Genomic DNA, 20,752 nt, shown 5'->3' with positions numbered 1-20,752 from the left:
GTAAGAGTTCCTGTTGTTCCATATCCTACAGCACTTGGTGTTGTCACTGTTTTTTATTTTAGGCCTTCTAATAGGTGTACAGAGAGATCTCATTGTTTTAATTTGCAATTCCCTGATGACACAAGATGTTGAGCATCTTTTCATATGCTTATTTGCATCTAAATATCTTCCTTGCTGAGGTGACTACCCAGATCTTTTGCCCAGTTTTTAATTGGGTTTTTTACATATTATTGGATTTTAAGCGTACTTTGCATATTTTGGAGACTGATCCTTTATCAGATATGAGTTTTGTAAATATTTTCTTTTATTCTGGACTTGGTTTTTCTTTCTCTTAATAATGTCTTTCACAGGGGCACCTGGGTGGCTCAGTGGGTTAAGCTGCTGCCTTCGGCTCAGGTCATGATCTCAGGGTCCTGGGATCGAGTCCCACATCAGGCTTTCTGCTCAGCAGGGAGCCTGCTTCCCTCTCTCTCTCTCTGCCTGCCTCTCCGTCTACTTGTGATCTCTCTCTGTCAAATAAATAAATAAAATCTTAAAAAAAAAAGAAAGAATGATATTAAAAAAAATAATGTCTTTCACAGAGCACAAGATTTAACCACAGTGAAGTTCAACTTAAAAATTTTTTCTTTCAGGGATCATGTACCTAGTCATTGAAAAACCCACAGTCACCTATGGATTCCCTTATATCACCTAGAATTCTAGTTTTGCATTTGCATTTCAGTCCAGAATCCATTTTAAGTTAATTTTTTGAAAGGTGTCAAATCTATATCTAGGTTTTTTTTTCCCATGTGAATGTCTAGTTATTCAGCACAAAAGGTTGGTTTATACTTTAAAATTGGGGGGTGCACCTAGCTGGCTCAGTTGGTGAAGCAAGCAGCTCTTGATCTTGGGGTTGTGAGTTCAAGCCCCACAGTGGGTATAGAAATTGTATAAATAAGTAAAGAAAGAAATGTGGTTTGTTGTTATTATTATTATTTTTTAGTGGTACTGGTAGGGGAGGAAAGAAGCTTCCCCTCTACCAACACATATGTTGTGTTGTCTGTAGGCTGTTTTTCTCCATCGTGGATCATCTTTGCCTCACCTGCTATGAACTTCATCCATCCATATTAATCTATTTAATCTTAACACCAACCTTACATTTTCACTATCCACTTTTTCCAATATTCTGACTGCTGCATGTACTCAACATGATCAGTTAATGGTTGGTGAACTCTAAAACCACTTATGAGCTATAAATCCCATTTAGCACTGCCATATACCACTGTCCTTTCTCCTTAGCCAGACTACAAACTCGTGGCGAGGCCAGGAATCCTCCTGTTCTCATTTACCCCTGGTAGCCTAGCAGACATCTGGGCACAAAATAGGTCAGCAATATTTGTTGACAATTTTAGACTACCTGGGCTTTGGTCCGGACTTACCAAGTGTCTTTGATCTTAAAGAGGGATGGCTACGCTTTAGGAAGTCCAGCTGAGGACCTGCCAAAATGGAAACCCTGCAACCTTACCCTGCCATGGCCAGAACAGTACATCTCTAATTTTGATGCCCAATTTAGCATTATGCCCACACAAACAAGAGGGTCCTGATCTCCTTAGCGAATTAGGAAAGATTTACCAATGAGACAGCAAACTGTGGTCTCTAAAGTACCGAAGGATGCTGAGTCACAAAGCATGTTCCTTTCATTAAGATGGTTACATGATCGTAATGACCACTCCAGTTATTTTGAAAACAATGAAAAACAAATGAATGAAATAAAAAGGAGAACGGACTGTTTCTCGTGACTGGTTCCCTACCTCATGCCCAATTAATAATCAAAGTAATAATAATCCCCCACCATCTGACTGTGTTTTCTGTTTTCATCTGCATCGTTAAGTATTCCCACTCAAGGATCTCTGTGTAAGTCAAAGTGAACAATGATAGAGGGAATGAAAGTGTCCAGTACTGAGGTTGAGACCCCAGTGGTCTCCAATGGTTGTGACTGAGCCCAGTCACCATGGCTTACTGTGTTCCCAGACCTCTCAGAATTCGTTTTCTATAACCAAATACTGCAGCGTCTCTTTCCCAGGACCACCTAGCTTCTGTCAATGCCCCACCCAAGCAACTGTAGGCAGAAAAAAGAAGGGAGGCACAAACTTGGATATGGCGCATTCAGGGCCTTGGGTCTCAGAAATGGTCGGCAAAACTCCCCCAGAGCTCACGGCGCCTTTGGGGTGGGCCTCGGTGAGGCTGTGGCAAACTCTGGCATCAGTGCCAGCAGCAGCACTCCTTCTGCCTCAGGAGCAGCCTGGGGTTCAAGACTCACAGGTGGCAGTCAGGTGTTCACTCAGCCTGGAAGGACAGCAGACGTTTTGGCAATATCTACTACCCTACCTCCAACTTTCCTTGAAAGTCAAAGTACAACTGTTCCTGGCATCACTCTTCCTGCCCTGGGGAAGCCTCCAAATTCTGGAGCAGGCAAGGACGGTCCCTATGGATGGGGGTCACTGGCAGAGTGACCCCCAGTGTCTTATGTAAAACAAATCACATCTAGGCAACTGAAAAACAAAAACCTCAAGTCCCCTCTTCTAGGACCTGTTTAAAAGACAGTGTCCTGCAATTGCACTAGTGGGTATTTACCCCAAATGTTCATAGTACCCCAATGTTCATAGCAGCAATGGCCACAGTCATCAAACTGAATAAAGAGTCAAGATGCCTCAACAGATGAATGAATAAAGAAGATATGGTCCACATATACAATGGAATATTATGCCTCCATCAGAAAGGACGAATACCCAACTTTTGTATCAACATGGATGGGACTGGAGATTATGCTGAGTGAAATAAGTCAAGCAGAGAAAGTCAATTATCATATGGTTTCACTTACTTGGTGAGTGTAAGGAATAACACAGAGGATATAGGGAGGTGGAGGAGAAGTGAGTTGGGGGAGACAAACCATGAGAGACTATGGACTCTGAGAAACAAACTGAGGGTTTCTGGTTGGGGTGGGTGAGCCTAGATATTAAAGAGGGCATGTATTGCATGGAGGGCATGTATTGCATGGAGCACTGGGTACGGTGCATAAACAATGAATCCTGGAACACTGAAAAATAATGAAATCACAAAAATAAATAAATAAAGACACTGCCCTCTTTTGTATCATCTAGCTACCAAAGCAGCTTCCTTAGACATACCATACTCAGTGGTAACTCAGGGGGCTCCCAGCTGCTAAAAACAAAGATGAAAGAGGGGCCAGTCAGGTAAGCATCTGGGTGGTTCAGTCAGGTAAGCATCTGCCTTCGGCTCGGGTCATAATCATGGATGGAGTCCTGGGATCAAGCCCCACACTGGGCTCCCTGCTCAGCACAGAATTTGCTTCTCCCTTTCCCATTGCCCCTCCCCACTGCTCTTTCTTTCTCTCTTGCTCACTTTGTTTCTCTCAAATAAATAAATAGAATCTTAAAAAAAAAAACCACCAGAATTAAAGACCATTAAATGGTATTGCTGGCTAATATCAGAGGACAGTAAGCAACCTGGGCTAGAAATTCAACCTTGCTCATGCTGAGCAGCAATTAACATCAGTAACTGACAGATACAGAAGTTTAAACAAAATGGGGGATAAAAAAAGAGATATAAAAGAAACCAGAATCTTCTTTAAGTCGAGGAAAGCAGGTAAAGGAGTGCTTGACAAAGCCAGACAATGAGGGATGGAGACTCCATACACAAGTCTCACCATGGAGAAGCAGAAGAGACTCACTGCCCTTAAGCAAAAAGAGTTTTCCCAGTACATAATTTCATCTTATGTTACAGTTTTCATTTGCAGTAGAAGTACTCCCTAAGTCCATTTTAGAGTTCTTCTCCCCCTATGCCTTAATATCCCTGAGTTTCTTCTAAGGAAAAAATTGTTGGTCCCATTTTGCAGATCTGTAAATATCTTATAGAGATAGAATGGCAGGGTGTAACCACACAATCACCACCCGGAGATGGGCAGGAAAAATGACTGCCCTGAAGACAATCTGTGGCTGAACTTTGAACTATTTTCACTAGAGAAAGGCGAAGTCAATTCTGCTCTTCCGAAGTCTTATACAACCGCAGCCCGAGAGTCCAGCTGTTCTGGTCATGGCCTTACATTCTTTCTGCAAAGACTCTAGTTGACAAGATTTATTTGGTGGTCTGAAGAAGCATGCTAAGCAGTGTGGGAGGAAACCACAAGGGAGGACTTTCTGGCCCTAGCACAGTGAATCTAGTTTCTGTGGAGGATTAGACAAGCAGCCCCAAGCTGCCTGTCTCAGCTATGGGTGCTTATCACCCAAGGGTGAAGCAACAAAGGTTCTTCTCTTTTCTAATCTCTGGTATGTCATCACAGTTATGCTAAGGTTTGAGGATCTGAACACTATAAGGGCTACTGGAGGGCTTTTCTTTCTAGAAGTGGACACAGAGGTAGCACTGGACATATTCCACATCATTAGGGAGAAGGGAAACCAAGACAACATAAATGAGTGAAACAGACTTGGCTACTGATCTCCTGAGTTGCTACAGTGCCTGCATGTTTTATAAAACTAAAAGAAATCGCTTTTCATGCCCAGCAGCCAGCACAGTCAATAGCCATCACCAAAGCCATCTCAGTAGGAGGGTAAATCAAAGATCACCAAGACCAAGAAGCAGTATGTTAAGAATAATGATTCCCCTCTGAGATGATGATGCTTAAAAAATCCACAACAAACTAGCCAAGCTCTTCATTTAGAAAGAAGGTTAAAATCATGTTCACAGCACAAGGCTCAAAGTCAGATGAGGCCAGAGCATAAAGTCCGGGCGGGATGGTTGAGCAAAGCCCTACCGTGGAAGGCAGTCAGAAATCGTACTTACAGTGAGTTGGGCCGGATGGGTTTGAGCACATCCAGGTCTGGGTCACTAGAGTTCATGTTGGGCTGTAAGCTGCTGCTGGAATTAAGGATGCTATTTGCATTTGATGAGACGACAGATTCCAAACTGGAGTTGATGATGCTGTTTCTTTGTTCCTCTGGAGAAAAATAGGGCCAAAAACCCCATATTACTATTATTTCATAGGAATAGTTTATTTCAACATATATAAAAATCTACCAATAATGAGAATGGATTGAGATCTCAGCAAAGCTCAGATGAAGACATAGGAAAGATAAGATTTACAGGTTTGAAAGGAAGACGAACAGGTGACTTGCAACTTTGGAGCAAACCCACCTCTGCTCAGCCTGAAGGGTCAGACCAGGCATTTTCCAAAGAGTGACCCTACCACTGCACCATAAATTTTGTGTCTTCTTTTATGACTGGTAGATGGGCAGAACATAGAGTAGCCTTCAGAGAGCCCTTGTATTTTGGTTTCTGCAACATTCACCTTTTATTCTAAAACTCCTGTCCCCAATATGGTCTTAATTGTCAAGACCCTGTCCTACCTCCAACTCTATAGCACCTCACCATAAAATATCTACTACTTGGTCATCAACATCCTTATTGACTCTGCAGTCTACACTCCTGACCCCTCCCAAGACAATCCCTCCTGGGTTGCCTCCAGCTCCATGTAGCTGAAGTCTAGTTTCAAGTTAGTTCTTTAAATAATAGATCTATAAGGGTTACAGAGTTGTCTGTATATTAAAAAACCGAGTCCATGGTCTACGTAGTCACATTAATGCTTGAACAGTATTACAAAGCGTGGAGGGAGGAAACCTGAGTTCTCTTCAAGACTCCACCCCTGTCTGACTGAGTGGCCTCAGGCAGTTTTCACTCTGTTTCTTGGCTAATGCATCTACAAAATGGGGAGAATGAGAACGGCCTTACACAGCTCAAGGAGTTCATAAGGATCAAGTGGGTTCATATGCAAGAATGCATTTTGTAAACTTCAGAAGACTGTTCAAAGTCAAGAGCTTTCTGTTTCTTTCCATCTTTAAAACTTGGAACCATGTGCTGAAGAAAACATTTTTGGGATAATTTAGCTAAATGGCACAGGAACACTGCTGTAGCAAAATAGCAGAGACTTGGAATGTCATTCTTGTCCCACATTCATTACAGATACACCATAATGAAATCAGCTGATGCAGTGGGCAATCAATTCACATCTCAGGAAACCCAGCCTATGTGGGTCACTCCTCACTGGACCTTTGAAACAAGCTGGAGATATACCATGTCCCTAAGACAGACTAGACTCACTGACATGGTAGTTTAGAGGGTGATATTTGAATTCTTCTGGCAATAAAGGGGGTGATGTAATTAAAAAAAAAAAAAAAACTTTTCCATTTGTACTAGTCATGTGGATAAAAATTTATCATGCTTATGCAATGATGTTAGAGTAATCTTTACATTTAACACACACACACACACACACACACACACACACACACAACCCCAAATACCCCAACACCCCTAATATCTTGGCAAATTCTCTATGCCATGCTAAAATCCTATAGAAGAGTCAAAAACTCCATGAGGCTATTGGGAGATTTCTCAACTCTTAAGTAGATTTTGAAAAAAGTAGATTATTAACTTAATTCCTGGGATTTGGAACCATTCATATTACAAGAGCTTAAGTTCCAAACAGGAACAACAAAGAAAGAGAAACCAAAAGAGTACAATGCACCCAGATGTAGGCAAACTAACAAGGACTTTGGTTTTTTTTTTTTTTTTAAGATTTTATTTATTTATTTGAGAGAGAGACAGTGAGAGAAAACATGAGCAAGGAGAAGGTCAGAGAGAGAAGCAGACTCCCCGTGGAGCTGGGAGCCCGATGCGGGACTCGATCCCAGGACTCCGGGATCATGACCTGAGCCGAAGGCAGTCGTCCAACCAACTGAGCCACCCAGGCGTCCCCTAACAAGGACTTTGAATGGGAACTTGCTATCAGGAAGAAAAACAACTCTAAAATTACATAATTAGGGGATCACTGAGAAAATGGATATGCCACTTACCAGTATGAATCAGTGCAAACTTTCCTTTGCACAAAATACTCATGTTGAGATTTCTGAAAAAGACTGAGAAGCCCAAAACCACCATACAGGAAAGGGCACGCAACATACTTCTCTGGGGTTCAATGAAGACAATTTCTGCTTCCCAGGGAAGGAGCGGTGAATAGTTTTATTAACTCTAGTCGGAAGCCAACTTTTTTGCATGATGTAATTCTCTGAATTCATAGGAAACCCAAGAGTATAACCACAGCTCATATTTCTCCTGTGATTATATTTACTTGCCCTTAAGAGGACTATGATTCTGTAAGTTAAAAACAACACCTTGCTAAAAACATGTTAGTTTTTCTAAAATATTATTGGGACTTTTTTTCCCCCCTGACTTACTATACATTAGAAAAAGAGATGGAAGTTTCTTCAGTTTTCATCTATTCAATGAAGGCTCAGTGAGTACCAAACACATTCTCAGATAATGAACACCCTTACACTAATTCCTAGGTGTTTTATTCAGATGTATACTAGAATATTTATTAGTAACTTGCACATACTTATTTGTTCATATGTCTACCTTCCTTGGTAGACTAGGAACAACCTAAGATTGAACATGTGACAGATAAAGCTTTGAAATCACAACTGAAAAAAAATTAGATAAAGATGCTTTCCTTTACATAATAACACTTTATCAGAATCCTAACTTCATATAAGAATCTGATTCTGTAAATGGGATTTGGGTAAAATTTTTGAGACCATATCTTCTGTTACAGTATTACAGACTGGCTTTCTCCATGAGCTAAGCAAAGAACACTGCTGCATATGGAAGCTGACATTTGTCTGAAATGAACCCACACAAGAATGAGGACGGGGTGGACAATGAGAGCCCAATCCTGCCTGGCCTAGAAAGGCCATAAAAATTAAATGGGTGGCTACCCCCAAACTGAACTCGAGGATTTCTAGCATTTCATTCAGTGGAGGACACTAGAACTCTTTTTTAGGAAGTAAATCCTTTTTGAGATTCTATTTTGACAATACCTAAATAGAGATTTAGGTATTGTGGGCCTGATACATATGGCAAAATCTCTAACAAAATGACAACAAGAGCACAAGATCAAGGAAAGGTGTCTTTGTCCAAAAAGAAAAAACACAAAAAAATTAATCATAAAATTTCATAGTTTTGCAGTCAAGATGGCCAAATATATATCTGAAGAGTCAGACTCTTTACCGGTATGACTCAATGGGCCACATGATAAGGAAATCTGGAAACCTGGCACTCTTGGACTGTAAGACCACCACAGCTTTATTGGACATGAGACCACAAATAGCGAGACTGAGAACATCTAGGCAGATAGGTTTCTGAGCTGAAATGCTGACAATCCCTACTGAGAGTGAGCAGGGCAGTGAGAGTCATTCCAGAGAAGAGGTGGAGAGTAAAATCCACAGCAACTCACATGTTTTAGTGGTATGGTAAACTATACCAAGACAAATTCTAAAGCATTTGGCATGAATTAAGAAAAAAAGAGAACATGATTCAGTAATGTCAAACAGGGGGATCTTTGTCAGGTGGATAGATGAGTACTTTCCCTAACAGCAAAACATAAAGAGAACAGGCAGCCTAAAACATTATTAAAAAAAAAAAATTAAATTAACCAAATTGTTCCAATACCAGACCTGGACTTCTCAGAGACATTAATGATTCAAACCAGGTCTGGCATCCTCATCAGAAGGTATAAGAGACTGAGGACAATTACATTGCTGAAGAAAAGGAAATTATAGGCTAGGGGACTGAATAAGAAAAACAACAACAGTTATGAGTCAAAGCAGCAGGATCACAGAGAACCACTTAAATGACCAAAAGAGAAAGAATGTCCACAACTCAGGAGTATTCCTAAACTGGATGAAGTTAGTGGGGATGCTTGGTTTCTACAAACATGTTTGTCAACAAGAAACTCTCTTCATTTTAGTCACAGAAGACAAGAGCTCAGAAGCAAGGAAATGATAAAATAAATCCCCCAGCAAATGTAAACATGTATGGGTAAGTGATGAATGTTTTCATGAACACAGTTTCTATGAAGAGTGATAAACTAGATGTGGTGCTAGTGCTGAGATATGCAAACTACTCAGGGCAGGGGCACGTATGCCCATACAGAATACCTCGAGCATCTGTTACAGTGACCTGCGAGGTCGGCATCAGTCACACATTCATGGCACCCGGCCCATGTATAATATACACTAAAGCTCCACGAATGGTTACAAGACAAATAATAAATATAAGGTGACAATAAGCAATGAAAATGTATTCTGCTAGCACAGAAAGAGGTAGTTCCGAGTGACTGAATTTTCCAGGTGGTTCAGACAGGGACCACTAATGTCCTTGAAACCAAAGTAATGGTTACAGTGGGCAGAGTCTGTGTTTTTTGTACAAATCAGGAGTGGAAAAATATGACTATGCAACCAAATCACTGCAACTAAAAAAAGAAAGCCACAGAATAATTTTGGTGATATTGTACTTGTTCTGGGGGTTGCCATGGAAATCTGGGAGCTAAGCAACTTCACTTTCCTTATTTACCAAGTGACTCCTGCTCACTCTAATGACAATCCCTCCCCATCCCCACACCCCGCCCTCCACCCCCATACAAAAGGCAGGGTCTCTGTTTATCACAGAACCCAGAAACAAGGCCAGGAATGTGCATGCAGAACCAAACCGAATTCACATGTCTCGGCAAGCCTCAACACTCTAGCCCACTGAATACCTAGAGTGGAGGATAAATAGGAAACACAGACTTGCAACGTAACTTCAGGGGAGGTTTCCCACCACGCACGGACGTCCGTCAGAATACGGACTAACATCATCTTTCCATGATGTCTGAGACTAGCTGTCAAAAAGAGGGAAGAGAAATGTTCTTTAACAGCAGCTCATGATGCCTCACAGAGCCCTAAGGAGGGAACATGCTCTCTACATGATCAAACAGGGAGGAAAGGGAGTTACCAGACTGACGGAAGTTCTGGAAAGACACAGGCTTGAGACAAAAAATATTAAGACAAAAGCAAAATACCCAGAGGCTTTCCCTTGCTGTGGTACGGAGAGAGGTGTACTTTCTCCTGCTTATTAAAGTTTTGCAATGAAGTCTGTAATGTATCATCTTGACAAGATAGGATGATAATAGAATGGCAGCTTAATGAATTTTGCAATAAAAAATGATGAGTGCACAGCAATTTCTGAGTTTACCATCTCTGGGAAACACCCAAGTACATGAGAAGCTTGGAAACAGATTTTCTGAAGCAGTATTTTTTTTTCTCCGTAGTTTTCGTTCCTGATAATAGTGGCGTGCCAAGCCACGCTAAAATCGGAGGTGGAATGATTTCGTTTGACCCAGTGTCAGTCCCTATGATAAAAATAATCTCAAAAAGCAGTTTGAGCAATGTGTTTGGGCACATAAAAACAGTTTGGGCAATGTTTCAAAAAAGAGTCTTAAAAAAACAGTTTGGACGATGACGGACTAAACAGTGAATTGATAAGTGAAAAATGTGGTCAAATTGTTGTTCCGACCATAGGACATACTACATAATATTAGAAGTTTTGGCAGGTTGTCTTCAAAAAAACTACGAATTTTGGTACCATGTGGAGTGACTGACTGACTTCCTTCCCATGGTGCTCATAAAAAACCCTTCTCTTTGCAAAGGGGAAAAAATGCCAATAAAACTGGATTTCATGACGGAACGGGGAATCACTGCAGCTGGCCCAGGGCTGAAATGATTCACAGGAAAGAGGCACGGAGGCACAACAGGGAAGCCCATCCCCGAAACAACACCATTTCAAAAACCACAATGTAGAAACATACCCCTACCTAATGGCTGAAGAGGGAGTTAAACGATCAGAGTTAAATACATACTCTGCTACTTATAACATAGCCTTCTTTTCCATCTGAGAACTTGCCTTCTAGTAGGGATGTTCTTCCTTAAGTCTCTGGTTCCCAGGTGAGTGAGGGAGACTTCTATAGACTGCTTACATTATTGCTCATTAAAAAGAAAAAATTATATATTTACTTATTTTTATACCACGACTCACTGCAAAGTGGGCTTGAGATAGTATATAAAATGTGTGAAAAGGCCATTTGATTTTAATAATATAAAAATCAGTCAATATGTAATAAATATATATTCCTCTCTAATTTAGAAAGTACAGAAAAGCATAAAAATATTCTATATGTATTTTGTTGTGTAAATGTCTAGTTGTTTTTCTATACATAGAAAAATACACACATATATATTTTCTTTTAACAGAATGGTATAACACCAAAACAATATTTAGTTACCTGTTTTGTTTACTAACTGATAAAGCCAGACACATAAGACCGTAATATACTTTTTTTCATTTCATGATCTACCTTGAACTTTTTTCTTGCCATTAGCTTTCCAGGGCATCATTTTTTAAATGGCCACATCAACTATGTCATTTTCAGTCACATATGGTAACTAAGTATAATTAAGCCAAGAGCCACATAATACCTTAGTCTGTGTGGCAGTAAGAATCCATGTGGATAAACGTGTCTCCTGCCAAAACAAACAGGTGTGTCCAAAGTACCCAGGATCTGCAGAGGCAAAACCTGAGAACAGGCACATGCTGCAGCCTTGAGCACTTGGAGAAAGGCATTATATAAGCCTCTGAATAATATGAATTCCCAGTTATTTTTCAACAAGGAAGACACAAATGAGTATATGAGTTGAATTCTTAACCTCTCACTGGGTCTGTCTGGGAGAGGGTCCAGGATGAATTAAATGCACTAAAAGAATTAATGACAGCTATAATCCCAGCAGCTAGTTAGTGTGATCTGTGTTAAAACAAAGCCCAAGAATCTATTCCCACCTCCCAGCCCCAGCAATGCTGTACAACTCATCCCAGCTGCTGGTGTATTTGAATTCAAGCAGCAAATCAGCTCTCTCTGGGGCCACGTGACTCTGCATTCCTCTCACATATGGGCCTCTTTTTTGGAATCTGCTGGATCCAGAGGGGGAGCAATTTCCTTAGCAAAATGTAATGTAAAACTATAGTCTGATGATAACCATCACAATTGTAGCTAATGTTTATTAGGTGCTTACTAAGTTCTAGGTGCAGTATCAAGTACATGACATGCACTTACACTGGCTTACTTAATCATGGTAACTGCCCTCCAAGGAAGCTGTTCTTAGTGACTGATTTTACAGATGAGCAAATGGAGGTTCAGAAAGGGAAAGTAATGCATTCCAGTTCTCAGGGCTGCTAGGTGACAGAGATGGCACTGAAACAATGCAGCCTGACTGCAGAACCCCTGCTTTCCAACACCACACCAGGCTGCCGCAAACCTCAACAGAGTCAAAGAGATGTTCTGGTAGTGACAGAAATGAGCAACCTTGACTGTTTGCCCTTCCCCCCAAGCCTGTGTGTCTCTCACTTTAGCTAGCATTAGCATCAGCAAAGCATTCTTTAAAATACAGATGCCAGGGTGCCTGGGTGGCTCAGTTCCTTAAGCATTTTACTCTTGATTTTGGCTCAGGTCATGATCTCAGGGCTGTGGGATCAAGCCCCATGTCTGGCTCCACATTCAGAGTAGAATCTGCTTGAGATTCTCTCTCTCTCCCTCTGCCCCTTCCCCTGCTCTCTCTCTCTAATAAATAAATAATTATTTTTTAAAAAATACAGACACCTGACCTCTAGTCAAGACCTCCTGATTCAGAATATACCAAGGAGGAGGAGGAGGAGGAGGAGATCATGCATCTGTATTTTTAATAAGCTCCTTAAAATGTTCAAATGCACACTTAGTCTAAGAATTACTGTTCCAAGAAACATGTTTCAACACCTTGGTGTAAGTACTAAAAATCTGAGACAAAAATCGGTGATAAATGTCACTTTGTATCTCTTAGGAGATTACTATTTTTTTATGTCACTTTGTAATCTCTTAGAAGATTATTATTTTTTTTCTCAAGTAGGCTCCATGCCCCAACGTGGAGCCCAACACAGGGCTTGAACTCAAACAACCCTGAGATCAAGACCTAAGCGGAGATCAAGAGTTGGATGCTTAATACATTGAGCCACCCAGACGCCCCTCTTGGAAGAACTTTAAAGGGGACAAGACCCGGTCGCTGGTCCTCTCTAATCCTTCTGGCTCCACCTTCTGCAGTTGTCCAGAAAAAGTATAGCTTCTATGTCAGTAGCTTTCATCTAGATATACCGCTCCCATTTCTGCTATATGATGTATCCATGTGGCAACTTGGAGATTAAATGTAATTTCCCTTGCTACCATTCATCTGGCAACACAATTGAAAAGCCCTGTTCCATCTGCTCTGAGGTGATCACAAATGAGAGTGACTACCTTGGCCCAGCAAATTAACGGCACTGCTGAATGCATACTGCTCTCTGCATAGTTAAGGCTAGATGTGGAGGGGCTGCTGCCTGCTGGTACGCATACTGAGGAGTCCATTCAGGATGGTTTGAGTGCCCCCATGGTACTACTGGATGCTAGGAGATGCTAGGACAGATGGTTTTTACTACTTCTGTAATTCAGTCTAACCAAATTTTCACTTCCATGGCTGAGGAACTGACACAGGCACCCTTTTGAAGACAACGTGGCATGGGGAACAGACACCACCTGGGTACAAATTCCTTGCCTGCCCTTCACCAGCTGTGTGACCACTGAACCTCTGGAGCCTGAGTTAACCTGTCTGTGAAATGTGGTTCCTGAGAACCTACCTCACTGGGTGATGGTCAGTTGTGAGAATGAAGTAAGATAGTAATGTGCTTAGGCTGCTTGCCATGTTAGATGAGGTATAAAAATTTTAATTTTTATTGCTGTTATTACTGAATGAGACTCAGATCTAACTTGGTCTCAAGGTTCTGAATCAAACACCTTCATTTATCATTTCACACCAGCCCCCCACCCCTGTCTCTTTACAGGCAGATCCCTAGTTTACTGAATGAGTAAACTCCAGGTACATAAGCAATGCTGGAAATATTTTTCCTTAGAATAAAGGTTGAGTTTGCAGGCTAGGTCACAAAAGCACAGAGAACTACATTTCCTTGAGAACAACCGCACAAGTTGAAACCAGAAGGCAGAGTAATCACTGGCTAAAAGAACAGCTGTGAGGTCAGAACAAATGGGTTCAAATCTTCTTTGTTGCTGTGTGATCCTGAGTACATTAATTAATATAAATTATATTTTCCTCTGTTGTCCCAAATGGGGACAGTACCTATGTCATGAAATTGTGAAAATTAAGGGAGTTGTTGCTATGCACAGTACTTAGCATGGGAAACCACTTGATAAATTATGGAGCCATATATATTAAACATACATTAAAAAATTGATTTAAGAGAATGTTTTCTATTTTTTTTAAAAGATTTTATTTATTTATTTGACAGAGAGAGAGATCACAAGTGGGCAGAGAGGCAGGTGCGTGTGTTTGTAGTGGGGAAGCAGGCTCCCCGCTGAGCAGAGAACCCAAAGCGGGGCTCAATCCAGGACCCTGAGATCATGACCTGAGCCGAAGGCAGAGGCTCACCCCACTGAGCCACCGAGGCTCAAGAATGTTTTTCTAAGTACAATTTGGAAACAGATCTTCCCACAGTCCTCAGTTCTAGAGATAAGAACTACATATACGAATGCTATTCCAAGTTCCCTCTGTAGAGCATCACTATCCTACCCTTCTGTCCTTTGGATGAGACTATACTCATTTCCTTTAGCATTTTACTCAAAATTCTACCTTTCAGAAATTTCTTGACCAGCTATATACAACTTGGATATCGAGTCCCTTCTCCACTAAAATATTCAGTGTTTTCCAAATGACTTGCATTTGTTGCTGTGATGCTTTTTAAACCCTGTCTCTCCCTCATCACTTCCTTCCTTCTGTGACACAAAGTTTAATCTCAGAGACTTCTCCCATTTCGTTCTGAGCCCCACTTCTACCACACACGGATTTGTCTGTGAGAACCCACATGATGCCCTGGGGCTGACCAAAGTCCTGACCCAGCAAAGAACAGGAAAAAGCATGTAGCTCCTCCTTCTGGGAAGAGATCACTGTAATCATATAGACATCTCTACCTTTAGGGAAAGGGAAATGCCACCTGGGAAAGATTCTACTACATCCATAGGCTGAAGCTGAAGAACCTTAGGGAGGTACCTGGGACACAATTCGTCTAGATACACAGAAAGAAAAACACTTCCAGAAAACAAGACACACATCCGGGAGCATCAGTTATTACGTCACATGTCCCCGTGAGCCTGAAGTGCAGGTATGAAGCCAGAAGACTGAGCCTATGAATTCCCAAAGCGACTCTCAGGAACTTCCTCTCCAGGAAGAGGGAGGCGATTGACAGCCTGAGGCCAAGAGTGTTGGCACGGATTCATGTCTGTGCCAAAAGAATGGGCTCCACCTTCTGCACAGAGTGGGGGCATTGCAGAGAGAGAGGAGAGAATAATGTGCGCTGACAATCAACAGCTGGAACTTCTCAAAGAGAAACACCCAAGTGAGCTGTGGCCGGGAGTTTTAGGCCCACTAAGTATTTCAACAGGGACCGAAAAGAGGGCTAACCAATGGAACACAGAGAAAGTTGTCAACTGCAAGTGCGTCAGTGAGCAGAAAAGCATCATTGAACTCAAAAGAGATCAGACAGATGGAAATAAGAGGAAATGAGGCTCTGAAAAGTATCATCCTCCAAGTGTGAAGGCAGAGAACGGGTATGTGGAGGTGTGCTCGTGTGTCCACACAAGACACAAGAGCAATCTGACAAGATATCTGCTCTGTGGCAAGAACCCGAAAAAAGGTAAGGTCACATCAAACCTGAACAGGTGTCAAGGGAACCCAAAGTGCACAACATGGAAATGAAAGGGGAACACAGTGAGCATCCACAGTGATGTCACAGCGAAATGACAATATCTGAACCCAGTTCCAGTCCGAAGAAACTCGAGTTTCTTAAGAGAAAGGAACCGAGTTGCCCCAAAATTCAGAGCAAGATCTGTGGACTCTCAATAGTGGCACACATTTCATGGGTGGGACATAAGGTGTTGGGAAGAACATTCTTTATCTTAGTGGTTACAAATTTATTTTAATGTATATTAGAGAATAATACAGTGAGACCATCAAATTCATGTTTTTAGAGATTTTACTGAGTAGGATGAGGCCATGTAAAGAAGTAAGTGGCTTCAAAATTAATTTTTTTTGAACTTGAATAATCCAGCTTTGTTAGACTGGACATTTACTTCAAAAACTCAGAAGAATCATATAAGATGAACATATGTGTACATAGCAATCAGAGCTGAACATGTAAAGAGAGAATGATCTGATATTAGAGAGAAGGAATTCTCTTCCCATATAGATAACAGGAACAGGATAATTAATATACTGAAAATCACAGACAAAGGAGATTATTGAGGCTACTGAGGATAGAAGTGATGCACATTTTCCACAAAATGGCTGGTACTAGACTTTAGGACCAACCAGGTGGGGTGATTTTTAGCCAACACATTCAGAGAAGCCAGAAGCATCACAAAGAAAAATTCTCAGAACGGTAATTTTTTTGTCAGCTTAATATTCCCTTTGCTGGCTTTTTTGCCCTATATTTAGGTTCTAATGCCCAATTTTCGGAATGTATATCTAGAATCACTCTTCCGAATAACCTTTGGAAACCTTACATAGAATCTCAGCAGTTTCAAAACTCAATTCATTATCTCTCCTTTCTTTTCACAGCACCAAGCTTCTCCCAATGACTCAAACTCAAAATTCCACATTCTTCTCCTTTGTTTCTTACATATAACACATTGCAAAATTATTTTCATATTCTTTTTTCTCTGTGTTCTTCCTGCAATCTGCTTTCTTTCAGATTTTGTCAAGAATTGGTGACATAATGTTGTAGGAAGACTGTAGGTTTGCAGACAGATAAACCTTGTTCTGAATCTACTCCTTCTCTCTGTTATATGATTCTGGAAAATAAGTTCATCCTTTTAGGCCTTAATTTTATCATCCTTAGTAAGTACCACAGCACAGTATTAAAAAAATGATTGTCATGGATAGATGTGTTTAGTATTAAAAAGCATAGCATAGTATTATAAAATGATTGTCATGGATAGATGTGCTATCATTTCATTGGTCTATGGGTTCATTTATTTATTCTTTAAAAAAAAGATGTTATCAAGTGTCTACTGTAAACTAGAAACTATGTTATGCACTGAAGCTTTACAAACAATTTAAAGAACTGTATTAAACAGCAGCATATGAGTTAATGTGGTTGTCAGCCAAAGAATGAACGAAGGCTTATACAAATGATTCGAGTTTGGGAAGAAACTGAGCTAGGTATTTCAAGTTCCCTTAACCTGAAAAATGTCATCTTATGGAAATACACAATTTTTTTTTTTACCCACAAATGATTTGGAGTGTTTATTTGTACTTTAATTCTACAGAGTAAACTCGGCAAAGTGCTTTGATAAAGGAGCCTTCTGTCTTTATTTGCAAACGAGGCAGAGGAAGAGTCAGGTGTGTGAAAACATGACAGTGCCCTGTCACCTGCTCATCTCACAATGAGAGGTGGCTGGGTTACAAGCTGGGGTGGGGTGCCAGCAGAACCTTCCACTCCTGGCCGGTCACCCACCCCTCCTATGGTACTTTCAAGTCAGCCTGGATATCATCCTAGTTTCTCAGGAAAAAAGGGTTTTCCAAAACAAACTACAAAAAGTCTAAATATATATATGTCCTCCTACATACTTTTCAGTGAAAATGTTTCTTTGAGAAAAGGAGGAAAGCTAAGCACCCCTCAAATACCCAAGGTTCCATTCCTGTTTCCAGGAGCATTTCCTAACATTCAGAGGAAAGACAGGCTGCTTCACTGTCTTGCCATCTTCTATCCTTTGTCAACTGTTTGCAGACAGAGATACCAGCAGCTTGTTCTGTAGCTTAGGTCTGTCTGTTTTCATATGTCCTAACCTTTCATCATTTACCTCGTGTGATCAAATTAATCTTGGGTCAAGATCTAATTGATTTGCTCCTAATCTCTATCTTCTTTCTTATATGCTCCCAGAATATGCTTTGAAACCTGTTCCAAAGCTGTTTTTGCTTTAACCTAACCGTCTGAAGGGTCCTAATCTACACTATCCTCTGCTTAGTAGTGAACATTAGATGACCGTGGCTCTCCTGGCGCTGTGAGAAACACATCACCCCACAGCCCAATGCTGTCCATGATCATGGCAGATATGGGGAGACCAGTTTTTGTTCCCAGTGTTCCCTGCTACACTCAGAGGAGCCCAAGCCATGTGCAGACCAAAGAGAATGACCCAAGCCACATATTTAAGAAGAACACGGGCTATCGTTTGAAGAGAGGTCAAAGCTCTGAAACTGTGCATATCCTCTGACCTAGAAATTCTTCCAGGAATTTAGCTTAAGGAAATGATCATGCCTGCGAACAGATCTGGCTACAAAGATAACAGTAGCTTTACTCATAAAAACTAAATATCTGAAACAACCCAAATGGTGCCCAATTCAACAAGGTCTAGCCATTTTATGGGATAGTATGATATCGTGAAATGCAGTGATGGTCTGGAGGCAGTGTGGATTTGTTTCCAGAATGAAAACAAAGGCCATTACCTCTGAAATACAGGGGATAAAAAATGTTTTTTGTTTAAAAAAAAAAGTTTTCTGTGACAAATAAAAAGATGTCAATCCACATACGTATTTTCTCTCCTCCTCAAGGCTAAGTGATTCATTCTTCTGATCTGTGTCTTTACTGTACTTCACAGAGGTTAACAACAACTGCAACACCCCCCAGCATTCACTAGGCACTCACTCTGCACTAGGTGCCATGTGAAGTACTCTAATCCGCACAGCAGCCCCATGAGGTAGAAGCTGTTGCCCCTGCCTTCTGGAAGAGGAGCCTGAGGCCTTGAGATGCAGGTAAATTGCCCCCATCATGTGCAGCCAGAGACAGCAGACACGGAACCAGCAGCCAGGCAATCCGGTGCCAGGGCACGCACTCAACCACCACATGCTCCGCAGCCTCTGTGAATGGACCTATCCTCCGAGGTCGGTTATCACAGTGGCCTGCTGCTATCTACTCACTTGTCTACTCCCCTCCCTCAACTGTGAGCACGGTAAAGACAAGGTCTGCTGTTTCTATTCCCAGTCTCTCCCAGGCAACATGCCAGTGTCGGTTGTGTGAAAGAGTGAGCCTTGGTATTTGTGCATGATTAAATATTAACTAGTAATAATAGCAGCAGCTTTCAGCTCTTGCCAAGTCTAAGACTTGTGCCAGATGCTTAAATGTAAAATTTTACTTACTCCTTAACAAATCCTTATGAGATAGGCACTATTATCCCTACTTTACAGATGAGCAAATAGAGGCTGAGCAACAGTCAAAGCCTTGTCCATATGTTGCTGCTGGTGCCAGAACCCAGGTCTGACAGGACTCCAGGCAGAGCTGCAGCCCTCAAATCTCACACTACCACCACTCAGCTCTCTTATTCCAGAAGCTGAAACAAGCCTGAATATTTTAGGACCCAGTCATCTGATACTGCAAAGAGCTCCGTTCTGACATGAAAAACAGATTCAGTAAAACTGTGGTGATAACACTGTGCTGCTTGGAACAAAGAGAGTGTTATTCTCTAATTAATTCATTCATTTAGTTCACACATTTATTGGGTGTCCAGTAAATGCTAGTTTCTGTGAGAGGTGGAGTAGAAAGATCAGCAAAGGCAGGGCCTGGCCTCAGAGTCACATTTGAGTGGGGCATGTGACTTGCACTAATAAGCATTTAATGACAAACTGAGAAAAGGAAACTGGTTCTGTGCTGCTAACAAAAGAGGGGCGGAAGTGTCGTAGGAGCTGAGCTCCTACTGTGTTGCAGGAGGAAACAATGTTCTGGTGTTTGCCCAGAGGAGATCTGGAAAAGAGAATCCTGCACAGCAAGTACCCTGGCCTTTCATTTTCCTAACACTGCTCCTGTCCTACCAGGCTTACTCAGCAATGAAACCAGGCAAGGCCCAAACACACACAATCCTCAAGGACACTTAGGACAGAAGCACACAGAGAGGCTGGAGGTATGCACCCTGAGCCATGGGACTCACGTTTCTCTGCTGATTGCATGGCGTGGAAGAGCGTCAGGGGCCTCTCGCTGCAAGAAGGGGGCTTGGAGTCACTGCTCTTCTTCCGGGACAGGTGCAGCTGGGCATTGGTGAGAGGCGTATCAGGCACGGTGTTAAATATCTGCAAGTGAAGTTGCAAAGAAGGGTTATACTACATACTGCCGTGAGTTGGGGAGCAAGCCCCAACCAGTGCAACTGAAAGCTTGGTGGTATCAAAGACTCAGCAAAAAGAACCGAAAAGACCACCCGTATTAGCTCAGGACTTTGTTTGAAACATCTCTCAGAACTGGCACTAAACATTTTCTTTCAGGAGCATATTTCGGAGTTTGGTGACCATTCACTTCCATTTCTGTCATTCTGCTGTCACTTACACTTATCCCCTCTCTGCTGTTCTCTCCAGGGGTGAGGGGAATGAAGTGTGCTAAATACAAGCCACTGTCTATTAATAGGGCTTGGAGTATTTTGAGTACCTTTGTCCAAAACCAGTTCATCAAGACCCTTTATTTTCCTCATTGGTTCTATTGACCAGCTCTTAATGACTGCTTCACAACTTTCTTAGAATGTGAAACTGCATTTAAATAAAATTCCAGGGGCGCCTGGGTGGCTCAGTGGGTTGAGCCGCTGCCTTCGGCTCAGGTCATGATCTCGGGGTCCTGGGATCGAGTCCCGCATCGGGTTCTCTGCTCAGTGGGGAGCCTGCTTCCTCCTCTCTCTCTGCCTGCCTCTCTGACTACTTGTGACCTCTCTCTGTCAAATAAA

General features: G+C 41.7%; 1 protein-coding gene across 5 annotated transcripts in view; it reads right to left on the bottom strand.

The window, feature by feature from the left end:
• The window catches only part of ARHGAP26 (Rho GTPase activating protein 26), a 414,796-nt gene that overhangs the window by 69,434 nt on the left and 324,610 nt on the right, over positions 1-20,752 (bottom strand). For all 5 annotated transcript variants that reach the window (XM_059417816.1, XM_059417817.1, XM_059417818.1 and 2 more), the window contains 2 exons: positions 19,976-20,114; positions 4,840-4,993 (listed from right to left, as the gene is read on the bottom strand). In XM_059417816.1, the coding sequence (XP_059273799.1) occupies positions 4,840-4,993; positions 19,976-20,114 (293 nt within the window). The remainder of the gene's footprint in view (positions 1-4,839; positions 4,994-19,975; positions 20,115-20,752) is intronic.

The sequence above is a fragment of the Mustela nigripes genome, chromosome 12 (assembly GCF_022355385.1).
Source record: "Mustela nigripes isolate SB6536 chromosome 12, MUSNIG.SB6536, whole genome shotgun sequence".
Taxonomy (NCBI): domain Eukaryota; kingdom Metazoa; phylum Chordata; class Mammalia; order Carnivora; family Mustelidae; genus Mustela; species Mustela nigripes.
Note: the sequence above shows the minus strand (reverse complement) of the source record. Positions and strands in the feature narration are given on the sequence as shown.